At 48.8% G+C, this 17,500-nt stretch overlaps 2 protein-coding genes across 7 annotated transcripts in view; one reads left to right on the top strand and one right to left on the bottom strand.

Annotated features, from left to right (window-relative positions):
• LOC135104751 (uncharacterized) overlaps positions 1-17,500 on the top strand; it is an 89,980-nt gene that overhangs the window by 24,137 nt on the left and 48,343 nt on the right. The gene's annotated exons all lie outside the window — the stretch shown is intronic.
• The window catches only part of LOC135104752 (probable G-protein coupled receptor 21), a 69,863-nt gene that overhangs the window by 22,899 nt on the left and 29,464 nt on the right, over positions 1-17,500 (bottom strand). The window contains 2 exon segments of the mRNA XM_064012320.1: positions 558-703; positions 705-1,549. Of these exon segments, the coding sequence (XP_063868390.1) occupies positions 558-703; positions 705-871 (313 nt within the window). The 5' untranslated portion in view covers positions 872-1,549.

The raw sequence follows: 17,500 nt of genomic DNA, 5'->3' as shown, positions 1-17,500 counted from the left end.
TAAGCAGAAACATAGCATTTTGTCACTACGGGGAAGGAAAGGTTATGGGAGTGTAGATCCGTGTTCGTTGTGTTGCAAGGCTTAGCTCGACGATTTCAAGACACTTCTCAAATTCCGGATAATCCTTTTCTGACTATGCTATTTAGGCACTGATATATTTAGTGGGCGTTTCTTATATATTTTGTCCTACGCCAGAGCTCCTCTTACACAGAAAACTTAATTTGTTGTGGAAGATAAGATTACGGGTGTATATCTCTGTATTTAGTTTTTGCCAGTGTGTAAGAAGGGTGTTGCAGGGGCATGGAGGTGTTTCATGAAGTTATATGCAGGGTGTAACAGTCAGCGGCGGTGCAGGAAAGGTGTAATCATTGGTGAGGGTGTAGGAGTACCTGATGGTGATGTAGGTGTGGGAACTGGTGGAGGTGAAGGAAGAATGTGGGAGTGTTTGGTGTATGGGTGATTAATGTAGGGTTTAGGAAGTGCCTGGTGAGTTATTGGTGGTGGCGTGGCGAGGGTGTAGGGGAGGTGTAGACACGTGATGGTGATTGTGTCCTTACCTGGCATGGTGATGAAGGTGGCCAGGATGATGATGTTGGAGATGATGATGGCCACGCCGATCACCAGGATCACCGCCGCCTGGGACAGGTTTTCGATGCCCACGTGAGCACCGCCCGCCATCATCACCATCTCACTCCCGCTGTAGGGGGTACCCCGTGCCGTACCCCGCCCCGCCCGCCCCGTAGGACCCATAGCCAAGCAGGCGCGGGGACGGGGCCGACTGTTCCCCCGGGGGCGTCTCCAGCAGTGGGATGGAGCCCAGTTGCACTTCATCCCCGGGGACGTCATCACCGATCACGGCGCCGCCCACCATGACTCGCGGGCGTGCGGGAGCGCGGGCGATCCGGGGAGGGGACAGACAGGGGGAGAGAGAGAGAGAAGGAAGAGGGGAGGGAAAGGGGAAGGAAAGGAAGAAAGAGAAGAGAGAGAAAGAGAGAGAGGAAGGGTGGAGGGGCTATCACATGGCGCCTACCTGGCGGGGACTCGCCGGCACATGAGCCACTGGGGTTATCTGGGGTGGTGTGGGGCGTCGGGAGGGGCGAGAGTGAGGGGTGGGGTGGTAGGGGAGCTTAGTCTTAGCGTGGGGGCCCCCGGTGTGGGTGGGAGCATGTCTGGGGCGTGAGTGACCCTCGAACGTGGGCGTGAGGGGGGCGTGCTTCCCCTGGGGCGCGGCACTGCTCTAGAGGGCGGGTGTCGGGGGAGGGGGCCCGCGGTGAGGGGAGAGGCCATTGCGCGCTGCCCCTACCACCACCTCCACCACGCAGACCCGCCGCCAGCCGCCCACGCCGTCGCCCGCCGCCTCCACAACACCATCACCACACCCACCACCGCCTGAGCCTCCGCGCGGGGCAGGCTGGGGAACGCCGCGCCTCTAGCACGCCGCCCCGCCGCCGGCAGGGGCTGGGCGCTGGCAGGGGAAAGTGCAGGCTGTCATGGCCACTGCCGCTGTGCTGTGCTGCGCTGCGCTGTGTTCTGTTCACCGCCGCCACATCTGTGAAGGAAAGGCGGGTTAGGAATGGTGCGGTGCTTGGACACACCTGCTCTCACCGGCCCGGCAGGAAGGCAACGGAGGTGGGGGGGCGAAGGAGGGAGACTCTCTCAGATGAGTGCGGAGGAGAAGGGAACGCTGTGTTAACTTAACCTAACCTATCTTGACCTAACCTATCCTAAACCATCCTTGCCTATCGTATCCTATCCTAACCAACTCTGACCTAACGTAATTTAACCCAAATCTAATCCACCCAGGCCCTAACCCAATCCAACTTAACCCAACCCAACTCAACCCAACCCAAACCAAACCAAACCCAACCCAATCCTAACATACCCCAACTCAATCCAACCCAACCCAACCCAACCCAACCCAACCCAACCCAACCCAACCCAACCAAACCCAGCCCAACCTTAACAATAAACAAACTCGACCAGTCAGTCCAAGAAGTAAATAAGGGGAGAAATAAAGCCAAGAAAAGCGGCGAGGACACAAGGAAGGAAAAGAGTAAATACATAAGAGACAAAACGCTTCTCTCTGCCACCGCGGACGTAAAAGTTGAAGAGAATTTTCCAAGATTTACTCTTTTTTCTCTTTCGGATGACCAGATGCAGCTCCTGAGGCGGCATGGGGGAGGAGGAGGAGGAGGAGGAGGAGGAGGAGGAGGAGGAGGAGGAGGAGGAGGAGGAGGAAGAAGAAGAAGATGAAGAGAAGGAAGGTGAGGAAGGAGAAGAGTTAAGAGCAGAAGGAAGAGAAGGAGGACAAGGAGAATAAGGACGAGGAGAAGGACAAGAAAAAGGAAGAAAGAGGAGAAATAGAGAAGAAAGAGAGAAGAGAAGCAAAAAGAATAAAATAAGGAGCAAGAAGAGAAAGAGGACAAAAGGAAGATAGCGTGTCATTAAAGGAGGTTCATGACTGGCAGCTCAAACACACACACACACACACACACACACACACACACACACACACACACACACACACACACACACACACACACACACGTACGTACCCTAACCTCACCCTTCCATCCACCCATCCATCCCCTTCTTACTTTCATCTTTCCCCTTCATCCCATCCAAAAACTAACAAAAAAAAAAAATAAATAAATAAATAAATAAAATGAAGCAACTCCCAAAAACCGACACGAAGAAGAGGGGCGGTTTGACATGACCTTGACCTGGCACGCCCTCCACTCAGGTCACCGCCGCGCCCTGGCTGGTCGTGGCGCAGCGGGGAGGGGGGAGGGAGGGGGGCGTGACTCTTGCATTGATGGCCCCACGTTCAAGTCTCGAGCGGTAACTTCACTATTTTCTCCCGTTTTCTTTCAGTATGCAAGGGAGGGAACGGAGAGAGAGAGAGAGAGAGAGAGAGAGAGAGAGAGAGAGAGAGAGAGAGAGAGAGAGAGAGAGAGAGAGAGAGAGAGAGAGAGGAGAAATGATGGTGCTTTAGAAGAGGAAGAATGGAGGAGTGGAGAGGAATAAATGGAAAAGAATGAGGGGAAATAAGAGAGCAAGAAAGGGAAGAAGAGAAAACAGAAAGGAGAGGAGTGGAAACTAATAGAAAAGAAGAATTGAAGGAGAAGGAAAAGGGAGAAAGGAAGGGGAAAGAGGATATGAAAGGAGTATAGAAGTGAAAATGACTCGAAGGAAGGAAGGAAGGAAGGAAAGAAGGAAGGAGAGAAATGAAGGAAAAGGGTAAGGAGGACAAGAAATAGAGGACAGGAAGGGAAGACGAGAACAATGAAAAGGAGGAAAAAGAGGAAAAGGAAAATTGTAAAGAATGGGTAAGAGAATAAATGGAAAGGAAAGATGAAGGAACGAAGGAAGAGGAGGAGAAAGAAGAAGAATAGGAGGAGGAAGAGGAGGAGGAGGAGGAGGAGAAGGAGGATGAAGAGGACAAAGGCGAAAGGGGACAAAAGTTACGTACAGACACATTAGAGGGGAAAAAATGGCATACCACACAAGACCCGTAACACACACACACACACACACACACACACACACACACACACACACACACACACACACACACACACACACACACACAAACGTCCCTTCATTTGTCCTCAAGGTCAGATACAAAGTGTTCGGCCGCCACCTCTCCCCTCTCACTCCTCTCACTCTTCCTCCTCCTCCTCCTCCTCCTCCTCCTCCTCCTCCTCCTCCTCCTCCTCTCCAACCCTTCCTCTCCCTCGAACCGCAATGCGCCACCCCACCAATACCACCCTCCTTCTCCCTCCCTCTTCCTCTCCCTCACCTTCTCCCTCTCCCTCGTCCTCTCCCTCCTCCTCTCGCTCTCCGCCGTCCCCTCTCACCTTCCGCCCAACTCATCGGCCATCCCAAGCACACGCGCGCGCAGGCACACACACACACACACACACACACACACACACACACACACACACACACACACACACACACACACACACACACATGCAACTGTTACACAATTCTTGCGTGCGTGTGTTGGCACAGTTTTAAGGAGGAGGAGGAGGAGGAGGAGGAGGAGGAGGAGGAGGAAGAGGAAAGAAGGAAGGAAAAGAGGAACGGAGCTAAAAGACGTCATAGCAAAAATAAAGTAATTACTCTCTCTCTCTCTCTCTCTCTCTCTCTCTCTCTCTCTCTCTCTCTCTCTCTCTCTCTCTCTCTCTCTCTCTCTCTCTCTCTGCCGACTTAGCATGCACGCACACGAGGAGCACACACACACACACACACACACACACACACACACACACACACACACACACACACACACACACACACACACACACACACACACACACACACGTTTAATTTGCTTCATTCATTTGAATAATCGACTTTTCATTGATTCATAATTTTGGTGTAATTTTGCTTTGCCGCTTGGATTTTATTATTATTATTATTATTATTATTATTATTATTATTATTATTATTATTATTATTATTATTATTATTATTATCATTATTATTGTTTTTATTATTATTGATGTTGTTGTTGTTGTTGTTGTTGTTGTTGTTGTTGTTGTTACGTTTCCCATCGATATTTTCTTTATTTTATTTTATTTCATTTTCATTTATTATTATTATTTTTCGTTGAGCGGGAATCGAACTCACGACTCTTAATACCACAGAGCCACTAGTCTCCCCACTTTGGTAAATAATGGTATGCAAACACGACGTAGGCACAATACACACACACACACACACACACACACACACACACACACACACACACACACACACACACACACACACACACACACACACACACACACACACAAACGAAGCCTAGAACACTACTACTACTACTACTACTACTACTACTACTACTACTACTACCACCACCACCACAACACTTCTCCACAACCAACAGTAGTCCTAGTTCACTCCTTCCTTCTCTTCCTTCACGCTGTACTTAGTCAACCTCTACTACTACAGGGAGTGTGGAGTTGTGTAGTGGAGTAGTGGAACCTAATAGCCTTCACTGAGGACCTAAAGTTACGTTACTGTTTGAAATTTCCTTTTTAAAGACGAAAAAACATTACTACCATCACCACCGCAGCCGCCACTACCACCACCACCACCACCACTGCCACAGTCAGAGCCCCTTCGCCGTGAAAGTCTCCGTTCCTGTTCATCCACGTTTCACTACATGGCGAATGTTATTTTGAAAGTTAAGGAAAACATTTAGAAAGTTAGGTACCATGTTCTCTCTCTCTCTCTCTCTCTCTCTCTCTCTCTCTCTCTCTCTCTCTCTCTCTCTCTCTCTCTCTCTCTCTCTCTCTCTCTCTCTCTCTCTCTCTCTCTGTCACCGCAGGACCGAAATATATAAACATTTAAAAGGTTAGGTACCATTCTCTCTCTCTCTCTCTCTCTCTCTCTCTCTCTCTCTCTCTCTCTCTCTCTCTCTCTCTCTCTCTCTCTCTCTCTCTCTCTCTCTCTCTCTCTCTCTCTCTCTCTCTCGGGGCCGAAATATAAACAAGGGAGCGACAAGATGGCGGACTGGTGACGTCACAGAGATTCGGGAGAATTACACTCAAGCGAAAAATTATGGAGTTTCCGCGGCGCCAATTTCGCGAAAGATATGCAAATGAGAGAGAGAGAGAGAGAGAGAGAGAGAGAGAGAGAGAGAGAGAGAGAGAGAGAGAGAGAGAGAGAGAGAGAGAGAGAGAGAGAGAAAGTCGTTTGTTTGTCAGGAAAAGAAGAGAAGGGAAAGAATGAGCTATTTTTCCTTTTTCCTTCTTCCGAAACAAAGGATAATGTTTTTTTTTTTGCGCGTGTTTTGTTTGTTGGTTTTCTGTGTCTTGTTGTTGTTGTTGTTGTTGTTGTTGTTGTTGTTGTTGTTGTTGCTGTGATGGTGGTGGTGGTGGTGGTGATTATTTCTTCCTTTCACCATCAATTTTTTTTCCTTTTTATTTTCCTTTATTTATTTTCCTTTCAATTCACACGACAGATTTTCATTCGTTTCCCGTATGCTGTAAATGATGTGAATTTTCCTTTTTCCTCTTTTTTTTTTGTTTTTACTAATTAATTTAAACTCTATGACACACACACACACACACACACACACACACACACACACACACACACACACACACACACACACACACACACACACACACACACACACTGGTCTAATGATTTTATGTAATCTTGTATTTAATATTTCTATTCTTTATTTCATGATTTAGTTCTTACTCATTCAGAGAGAGAGAGAGAGAGAGAGAGAGAGAGAGAGAGAGAGAGAGAGAGAGAGAGAGAGAGAGAGAGAGAGAGAGAGCAAGGAGTCATCCCTCTTTTCTTCTTTCTTTCCTTCCTTCCTTTCTTCCTTCCTTCCTTCCTACCTTCCTTGTCTCTTTCAGTGACCCACATTCGTGCCTGGCCTCACGTGCCGTCCTCTCTCTCTCTCTCTCTCTCTCTCTCTCTCTCTCTCTCTCTCTCTCTCTCTCTCTCTCTCTCTCTCTCTCTCTCTCTCTCTCTCTCTCTCTCTCTCTCTCTCTCTCTCTCTCTCTCTCTCTCTCTCTGCAGATTCACGCTACGTTTCCTCCTGGATTCCGTCACGGCTGATCACGGGACGGGCTGCCTTCCGCTCTCCTCTTCTTTCGCCTTCTCTCTCTCTCTCTCTCTCTCTCTCTCTCTCTCTCTCTCTCTCTCTCTCTCTCTCTCTCTCTCTCTCTCTCTCTCTCTCTCTCTATCTATCTATCTTTTTTCCTTTATCTGTCTGTCTATTTCTGTTTGTCTTTGTCTTCCTTTCTTTTGTATGTTTGTTTGATTCTTTCTTTTCTTCCGTTTTTTTCTTTTTCTTTCTCTTGATTCTTTTCTTTTATTTAATTCTTTTCCTTTTTTCCTTCTTTCTTTCTTTCTTTCTTTCCTTATTTGGTTATTTCGCTAGTGAGCCCGTTATTTAGTTAGTTAGCAAGTCAGCCAGCCAGTCAGCCAGCCAGCCAGCCAGCCAACCATTCCGTCAGTTCGTTAGTTTTATTTAGGCTTTATAAATTTCAAAGTTTAAGTTACAAATGGAATCACGAACACACTCTTGAAAACGGTCTCATCTTCCATCGGAGCCTGGTAATAACGGTCAAGACGCTGAGGTGTTTAAGAATGCAATGCTAAGTGTTATTCAAATGGTATCAGCGAGTGTTCGTGTTGTGGCTCCAATCCGCTGCTCAGAGGTCCGGAAAGGCAAGAGTTGGTGGTCTATTTATACTCATAGGGCTTCTGGTCTCTGGTGTGCTGTTTATTTTTTATTTATTTATTTATTTTTGTAGCAGGAAGTGGTATTTTGATACGTACGATAACTGGTGTTACATGGTTTAATGATAATAGAATGGTAATAATGATAGCTAGACATTAATTGACCTAGGATTGCCTATTATTGCTTGTAACAGTGCAACAAATATTAAACTGATTAACTAAAAAAAACTACCGGTGAGTTTACAAAGCTATAGAAATAACAATATAAAGAAAAAGAAAAAAGACATCACTGTTATTAACGTAAAAAGTACCTGCTATGTCCATGATAAAGAAAAGAAGGTAGGGATGCGCATTGTTACAAGAAAAGAAAGAAATGCGCAGGGTAACAACAAAATAAGGTAGGGATGCGCACGGTAACTTCGAAAAAGCTAGGATTGCGCACGGTAACAACAAAAGAAGGTAGGAATGAGCACGATAACAAAAAAAAAAAAAGATAGGAATGCGCGCGGTAACAACAAAATAAGGTAGGGATGCGCACAGTAACAGCAAAATAAAGTAGAGATGAGCACGATAACAACGAAAAAAAGATGGGAATGCGCACGGTACCAACAGAAGAAGGTGGGTATAATGCGCACGGTAGCAAACACTTAGATAAGCCTGAGATGAAGTAGCGAACACAACAACAGTCTTAATGTGTGTGGTGGAGGCGATTGCTGCAGGAGGAAAGTGAAATGAAAGGGAAGGAAGGAAGGTAGCGAGGTGCTTCTTGGGTACACGTGAACCGCTGCCGTGACGCGGTGGAGGGAAGGAAGGAAAGGAAGGAAGGGAGTGAGGAAAGGAAGGAAGGGAAGGGAAGGAAGGAATGAAAGGGAGGTAGGAGGAAACGTAAGGGGGGAAAGAAACGACGGAGATAGGGAAGGGGGGAAGAAATCAAAGAGGAAAGGATAAGGGATAAGGGAGAAACGATGTAATATTGAAGGAAACGTAGGAATAGCTAGATAAATGAATAATTGAAAATAAATAGATGACTGACTAACTGACTGACTGATGGAAGGAACTTAGAAATGCATAAAATAAAGATAACAAACTATTAAATAACTGACTGACTGACTGACTAACTGATTAACTGACGTAACTAATTAAATGAATAAATCACTGACTAACTAACTAACTTTACGAATTTACCAAGCACGATGAAAGTATAAATAAAAACAGATCTGTTCAATTCATTTCACTAACACACGGCAGAAAGAGACATTACCTTCTTATCGACTTTGTGTGTGTGTGTGTGTGTGTGTGTGTGTGTGTGTGTGTGTGTGTGTGTGTGTGTGTGTGTGTGTGTGTGTGTGTGTGTGCATCTAACCTTACGCTGATATTTCCATTCCTTTTCATTCATTCATTCTCTCTTGAATAATCTACAACTCTTACTTTCTCACTCACCCACCTCTCCTCCCTCTCCCTCTCCTCTCCCCTTCCCCTTCCCCTCCGCCTACACCTCGCCTTCCTCCTTCCAACACTTACCAAGCAACTCTGACGTCATTCTCTCTCTCTCTCTCTCTCTCTCTCTCTCTCTCTCTCTCTCTCTCTCTCTCTCTCTCTCTCTCTCTCTCTCTCTCTCTCTCTCTCTCTCTCTCTCGTAAAAATTAAGGCAGTAACAAGCTTGTATATGGGTCTCCTGGTGAGTTTTATTTTTCCTCCTCCTCCTCCTCCTCCTCCTCCTCATCCTCCTCCTCCTACTACTACTACTACTACTACTACTACTACTACTACTACTGCTACTGCTACTAATCGTTCGCTCCTCTTATTCCTCACTTTTCATGTTAGCTTTCCTTCTCTTCTTTATAGTGTTTTTTTTTATTAAAATCTCAAAAATCATTTAGTTTTGAGTCCGTTTATTATTATTATTATTATTATTATTATTATTATTATTATTATCATTATTATTATTATTATTATTATTATTATTATTATTAGTAGTAGTAGTAGTAGTAGTAGTAGTAGTAGTAGTAGTAGCAGCAGCAGCAGCAGCAACAACACCATAGTCATATCGTGTGTGTGTGTGTGTGTGTGTGTGTGTGTGTGTGTGTGTGTGTGTGTGTGTGTGTTTGAGTAGGCGGGAGTGCGTGAGCGTGTGTGCGTTGTCTTATTTAGTAAGGCATACTGCAGTGAAATGCGTGTGTGTGTGTGTGTGTGTGTGTGTGTGTGTGTGTGTGTGTGTGTGTGTGTGTGTGTGTGTGTGTGTGTGTGTGTGGGCGGTGTGCGTGGGTGCATGAGGGTTCTCAAAACACGCACAGGTTCTTAAGTGTCATGCGTTAATTCAAATAAACGTGATATTTGAATAGACAGGCAGAAAAATACAGACAGGAAAACGGACAGACAGACAGACAGACAGACAGACAGACAGAAAAAACAGACACACAGACAGACAGAAAAAAACAGACAAACAAACAGATAGGTGAATAGATTGGAAGTTTAAGAATGGGTAGATAGATTTTAGATAATCCTTTTGGCTCTTTCCTTTAGGGTTTGGCTTCTCAGTTTTTTTTTTTTTTCTTCCTTCCCTTTTGTCATTCTTGGCCAGAGCCTCTCGCACATAGAGATAGAAAGATAAATAGAAAGGTAAATAGATAGACTGTTTGATAGGTAGATAAACAGATATATAGATTAATGAATAGATAGATAAACACATAGATAGATGAATAGATTGACTGATAGACGAGTGGATAAATAGATAGAAAAACAGGTCACTGAACTCTCACAACTTCAGTTCACAAAATTCACCACGAAAGAATCGAACCCGGAACCGCAAACCAGCCCGCAACCTGCCGCCCAATGCACCACCACTCCTCTCCCTTCCTGTTCCTCCCCTGCTCCCCCTCCCTGCCCTCCCTTGCTCCCTGCTCCACCTTCCCTGCCACTCTGCCCTAGTTATCCACACGCACACCACGCATGCATATCCCACGCACTCTCTCTCACACACACACACACACACACACACACACACGCACATACACACACACACACACACACGTACTGTTCTCTCAAGCAGTATTTGTGGTATTTTTTTCTTTTATCTCTCTCTCTCTCTCTCTCTCTCTCTCTCTCTCTCTCTCTCTCTCTCTCTCTCTCTCTCTCTCTCTCTCTCTCTCTCTCTCTCTCTCTCTCTCTCTCTCTCTCTCTCATATATAAATAACATTCAATATTTCTTCACGTAGTAACTTAAAAAAACTGGAATTTCAAGTCTCGTCTCCTTGGTGTGTCTTGACGTGAGATATTTATCGTCTTTCTCTAAGCAAAGCGAAGTGGAGGAAAAACATCCAAATCTGATGTTAAAATCCTCCAAAATTCTCCCGCTTTTTGTTCCTCAATCGATTAAAATCCTGAGATGCTTCGGATTCTCGCGGATTGAACCGGATCCAAGATAAAAAAAAAAAAAAGAGAAACATTCGTAAGAAGGAAACTTAATCTTTCCTTCATCACCAGACACGTGGGATCAAGATGGCTTCGTTCCTTCACTTATTTGTTTATCTATTCATTCATTTATTAGGATTGTCTTCATTGCTTCCTTTTTATATGTTGTTTTCTACCCTAGCTATTCCTAACATGATAGTGCACTGGTAGTAACGGTGGTGTTGTGGTGGTGGTGGTGGTGGTGATGACGATGCAGTGTTGTGAGATGGTGGTGGAGGTGGTGATGGTGGTGATGGTGCAGTGTTGGGAAGCAATGACGATCACGGAAGGCTAGCGTCACGTGTTGTTTGGCTTCGTTCAGGGATTGAATGCAAGACACACTGGTCCTTGAAGGCATTTGTTTGAAGCTTCATACGTATAGCACCGAACAGTCTTGTGGTCATTGCTGTGCTGCTGCCAAAACATCGAGGGGTACATGTATCTTGTGGCAGCCTTCAGGTTACTATCACCTCACAGAACAGAGTACTTGGAGAGTGGGAAGACTGGAGAAGGTCAGGAACGAGCACACGAGAGACAAAACACATGCACTCGTATGTTTAGAGGCGAGACTGAGGTGGTCTGGGCGTGCCAAGAGGAGAGACGAGGGTTGTCTGGGGAGAAGGATGCTGAAAATGGATCTACTCGGCAGGAGGAAGAGAGGAAGAACTAACATGCTCGGCCTTCCCTAGTCACACCCATTACACGCATGATTTCCTTCATTGCACCCATAAACCTTCTCTCTCTTGCCGGGTAGATCCATCTCCAATATCTTCTTCCACATATACTCGTCCTCTCCTGATACCCCCACACCACCTCAGTCTCTCCTCTCTTATATTGTCCCTGAGCAGTACAAGTGTCATGAGTGAGTGATGCAGAAGTATACTGTTCGACTCTTGACCAGCAGGGGCACAGGAAACGCAGGTAACAGTGCAGGTGTTTATTCACAGAAGGTGTGAACAGAAGGCTGGAGGTAGGTGATCTCCCGGCGCCAGGCCGCGCACTTCCACTTAACACTTATGACTGAAGCCTAGCTCGTTCACTCATACACGTATTCATGCCTCACACAAGTCTCGCTCATTCACTCGTTCACACAACTAGCTAACAACCACACACCTCCCCCGAGACATAAGGAAGATTCCTTATCTTTGTTATGGCTACCGTAACACATGAAACAAAGTTACAATGATTGAAGTACAGAAAACACGGTACATATACACAAAACAAACACAGCGTACAATGAACACGTACGACTAATCGTAGGTGCTACGGTGCCACCGCACCTGCAGTCGTCTCGGCTCCCTACGCTGTCGGCTGCTTCGACGCTCTGGTTGCTCTCGGCCACGGTGTACCCCGTTACCCTGATGCTCCGGGCTGCCGGGATGGTGGTGTTCCTCGTGACCCTGATGCTGAAGCGCTGCACCGCCATGAGCGGTGTGCTGCTCGACAGGAAGGGGAGCAAGAGGTCTGTGTGGGCGTAGGTGTCTTCTATTACGCCACATCACGCGACCGCTGCCCATCTTGATGAGGTAGTCTCTCCTTCGCCCAACAGCCACGATGACACCCAGGCGATCCCAGAGGCCTGTCGTGTGATCTTGAACGTCGACGTGGCCACCGAGGTGCAGGAGAGGAAGAGTACGGGCGGACGCGTCGTGGCGAAGTTTCGCTTTCTTCCTCAGTCGCTCTGCCTTGGCGTCGCACTCATCAGCAGCGCGCTGCCACTGCTGAGCGTATGAGCGATGATGAGCCGGGACACAGGACCTCATAGGATGACCGAAGAGGACTTGTGCTGGTGATCGCCCTTCCGCCCTCGGAGTGTTGCGCAGTTCCAGCAACCCGCGAGCGAACGCATCCTCGTCCAGGTGTCCCTGCTGTGTGGTCGTGAGGATCAGCTTCTTCACGGACTTGACCGCTGCCTCGGCGTGACCATTGGAGCGTGGATAATGAGGTGAAGATACACGATGCTCCACCCCCATCGAGCCAGGAAGCGCCGTACCGATGAAGAAGTGAACTGCGGTCCACCGTCAGTCCTCAGGAGAACAGGCACGCCCGTGTCGGCGAACACACCCCGAAGGACACGAACGAGCTGATCAGCCGATGCTGGACGTGAGCATGCAGACACGTGAGGCCACCCAGACAAGCGATCTACATACACGAGGTATGTACGGCCTGCTGCGTGGAAGTAGTCTGCAGAAACTGACTCAAACACCCTGCTGGGTGTGTCCGTGTCCTGCCAGAGAGGTTCGTTGGCTTGGCTTGGTAGGAGTGGACGGCATAGTGAGCATCCAGAAACGACGTTCTCAACGTCTCTGTCCATACCAGGCCAGTACACCGTTTGTCGGGCCCGTCGCTTGGTGCGCTCCATCCCCTGATGACTGTCATGGAGTCGCTCTAGTGTTTCTCGGCGGAGGCTGTGAGGAATAAGAAGCCTCGGCCCGTAAACCACCAGGTCGTCGTCTACGGCCAGCAGACTGCGCACCGGCCAGTACGTACGCAAGCGGTGATCGAGGTCGTGGCAATGATCAGGGAAGCCCTCGATGATGACGTTCTTGAGCAAGCAGTACTCCCCGTCTCTTGCTGCTGCGGCACGTACCATTTCCACAGTCTGATCCTGGAGTGGTGCTAAGCGGACGCCGTCCTCATTGGTGGCAGATAACGCTGAGATGACCGCTGAGTGGAGAGGGTCGAGGTCACCAGAAGTAGCAGCATCCTCTTCCTCCACTGGGTCCTGTACTGGAGCACGTGAGAGGGCGTCGGGCACACAGTGTGTCGATCCCTTTGCCAGCTTGCTGTGAAAGAATACTGAGCAAGCTTCTTCCTCATGCGCTGCAGCCGCAGGTTCTCTATTTCTCCCAACAACTTGCTATTGAGGAGAGGTATCAGCGGGCGGTGGTCGAGCACTAGATCGAAGTGAGGGAGTCCTTTCAGGTAGGTGCCACATTTCCTGACTGCCCAGACGATTGCAGCCATTTCCAACTCTATTACTGCATAGCGGCTCTCTGTGTCTGTAACAAATCTTGACCCGCATTGCACCATCTTCCACTGGTCACTGTGCTTCTGCAGAGAGAACGAATCCAAATCCGTGCATCCTTGAGGCGTCAGTCTGTAGCATCGTTGGTAATGATGGGTCGAAGTATGCCAAGACAGGTGGGCTGACGAGACACTGTTTCACCTTCTCAAACGCCTCTTCATGGTTAGGAGACCAGCACCAACTGTTCTTCGGGCGTAAGAGATCTCTGAGGGGTTGTGCAGCTGCAGCCACAGCAGGAGAAAAGCTTCCAAGCTGGTTTGTAAGACCCATGAATGATCGTAAGTCGGTGATGTGCTGTGGTCGTGGGAAGTCAGAGATTGCCTTAACTTTCTTTGAGTCTGTCGTGTAGCCTTGTCCAGAAACAGAGTAACCACAGTAATCTACCACTCTTTCCGCGAATGTAAACTTCTGTGGGTTGAGAGTGATGCCGTGCTGGTCACACCGCCGCACAATCTGAATGACATGGGCTAAGTGCGCACTGTAGGTGGAGTCATAGGCCAGGATGTCGTCCACGATCTTGATGGTGTTAGGTATGTCGCCGAGAGCTTGGTCTCCTCGACGGTTATACTCGTCTCCAGACGAGACGAGACCCATAACCGCCGCCGAAACTTGTACCGACCCCAAGGTGTTATGAAGCAGGTTAAATCCTGGTCTTCTTCTCTAATGGGGACTTGAAAATACCCCATCTTGGCATCAAGAGTGGTGAACCAAACTGCTCCGGTCCCGATCGAGGCGATGGCGTCATGAGGTGAGCGCACTGGATACACGGGCCTCTTCACGTAACGGTTGAGTCGTGTCAGGTCAACACACAGCCTTACACCAGATGTCTTTTTTGGGACAGGCACGATGGGGTGGCACCATGCCGTAGGGTAGTCCACACTCTCGATGATTCCCTTGTTAAGCAGCTCTTCCAACTGGCTCTTAATTTCTTCACGCCAATTGTAAGGGATTGTACGAGATGCTGTTACGGCGAAGGGTCGAGCGTCGTCTGTCAACTCGATGGCCATGGATCCACCAGCCATTGCACGTAAACCTTCCTTTGCTTCGAAGACGCTGGGAAAGGCCTTGATCACAGCAGCAGCGTGCCCCGCACGCTGCTGTGGCGTTGGGTCGTAGGAATGAGGCCAGCTGATCACTTCTGTGGGCGTAGATAGAGGTGGCTGCGAGGCGGTCGGGTACTTGATGGAGCTGTTGCCGGTGTGCTGTTCTTCCCTGCGTAGCGGTCGGATTTGAGCCGGAAAATCTTCGGGGAGGATTCCGAGAGCGATGGAATCGTACCAGCTAAGCAGCGCCCCCTTCACCTCCTTCACCACGCTCACAACAGTCTCAGCTTCCCTGTCGCCCAGTTGCAAGTGCGACGAGAAAGTTCCTACACAGGTGAGGGGGTGATTACCGGCAGCATAAAGTCCATCACCATCAGCGGGCGCCAAGCTGGAGGGCGGGATTCCAAGGAGTGTTGCCGTTGTCGAGGCCAATAACGGTCGTTTCGGCCCCAGAGTCAGGAGTCCACGTAATCTTGTCTCTTCCAGCGGGATGTGTGGCGGTAATGAGCACCTGGGGCGCAGGTCGTGCCGTCACCGTCTTTGTGTATACGCCTGATAAGAGCTGGTATACACTGGCACTGGCTCCCCGCCTCGGGCCTGCACCGCGATGAGGAGAGACAGTTGAGGAACTCCTCGAAGCTCCTCGTCGTTTCCTCACTGTCTGCTGACATACACTCGCAAAATGCCCTCTTTTCCCGCAGTTACGACACACTTTATCTATTGCCTGGCATCCCCTTTTGTCACTGCGACAATCTTTGCCACAACGATAACAGCCCGTGGGGCTTGAGCCCCCGAAACTGCCCTTCCTGTAGTTCGAGACAGCGTTCACACCATGGCTCGAAGAGTGAGAGCCGCCCCTTAGTACTGCACTACACTGGTTAGCGCTCTCCGATGCTCTGCAAATATCTATGGCGTTTTCAAGGGTGAGTTTCTTGTTTTCCAGCATGCGTTTCAGAGCCACTTCGTCTCGTGTCCCAACGACAATTCTGTCACGCAGCTGATGGTTTATGCACTGGTCGCAAAAGTCACAGAAATTGGCGATTTCCTTAACAGCACATAAAAAGTCGTCAAAACCTTCTTGCGTTTCTTGCACGCGGGAGTAGAAGTCTCTTCTATCCATGATGATGTTGCGCTGGCTTCGCAGGTACTCACACATTGCATCGAGGATGGTTCTTAACTCCGCGTCTCTCGGTAAGCTTATCCCGTAGCGAAGTGTACGGGTCCACTCGTCGTCTAGGACAGCAGCGAGTGCCGCCCTCTGCTCAGCCAGGGAGAGACAGTCTATCCTGGCGAGGGTTACGTATCCTTCAAACTTATGGCGCCACGTGTCGAACTCACGTAAAGATGCTGACGCCGTTAAGTGAGGAATGATGGTGGCGGACGTCGGGAACCTCGCGCCCTGGGTAGACGTGCTGCGGGCTGTGGTTTCGCCTTCATTGCTCGCCGTGGTGCGACTGGGAGCTTGTGTCCCCACTCTCTCCAGCAGCTGGGTTAAACGCTCCTCGCGAGCCTGACTCTGCTCCGACTGTCGCGCTAGCAGGGCAGCCAGCGCCTCCAACTGCTTCTCCATTCTGCGCCGTACCCACTGCAGCCTTGTCCTGATCCTACTCACTGCGCCATGTTCGACTCTTGACCAGCAGGGGCACAGGAAACGCAGGTAACAGTGCAGGTGTTTATTCACAGAAGGTGTGAACAGAAGGCTGGAGGTAGGTGATCTCCCGGCGCCAGGCCGCGCACTTCCACTTAACACTTATGACTGAAGCCTAGCTCGTTCACTCATACACGTATTCATGCCTCACACAAGTCTCGCTCATTCACTCGTTCACACAACTAGCTAACAACCACATGCGCATATACTCGTCCTCTCCTGATACCCCCACACCACCTCAGTCTCTCCTCTCTTATATTGTCCCTGAGCAGTACAAGTGTCATGAGTGAGTGATGCAGAAGTATACTAGCCAGGCATTAGTTCTTATAATATATTTCATCCTTTCCGACAAAATAATCTTCGACAAAGGACTGGAGTCACAGAGGAAGATGAAAAGGACAGGAACAACCAGACACGCCAACCCTTCACTCTACAAAAAAGGTGAAAGGAGAAGACATTAGTTGACAGTCTGGTCTTGTTGCCGGGATGGCTGGGGCACCGGGGCTCCTGCCAGGGCTGCTCCTGCTTCCTGGCGCCGGCACCAGGCAGCTTCCACCTCCTCCCACTTGTCTTGGCCAACTCATGTGACGTAATTTTTACTGTACAGCTTTCCATAGACGGCGAGATGGCAGGATGGATATGCTAATAGATGTATGGATGTAGGTGTAGGTAGTGAATAGGTGATGTACAATACCTACACGTACATATACACACGCCCATTTACCTCCACATATACACACACATATACAGACACACGTACGCAGGGTCCAGTAACACACCTGTTGGTTGCTGGAACACTGCCCGGGACGTGTTCCAAATCGGCCAGGAAGAACACACAGCCTACCACCACGATCACCACCACCACCGCTTCCTCAGACACACGCCTTCTTTCTCCGCCGCCTAGTCACGTGCCCTGTGCTAAATATTTTTTCCTTTCATTTTTCCTTTTCAGACAACGTGACTCTGGTAGGCTTTCTCAGCTAGGTTTGGACAGGGCATATGTACCGGGGCGGGACAACGCGAGCGAACGAGAGAGAGAGAGAGAGAGAGAGAGAGAGAGAGAGAGAGAGAGAGAGAGGAGAGAGAGAGAGAGAGAGAGAGAGAGAGAGA

Source organism: Scylla paramamosain, chromosome 11 (assembly GCF_035594125.1).
Source record: "Scylla paramamosain isolate STU-SP2022 chromosome 11, ASM3559412v1, whole genome shotgun sequence".
Lineage (NCBI taxonomy): Eukaryota > Metazoa > Arthropoda > Malacostraca > Decapoda > Portunidae > Scylla > Scylla paramamosain.
This window is presented reverse-complemented; position numbering and strand designations above follow the sequence as displayed.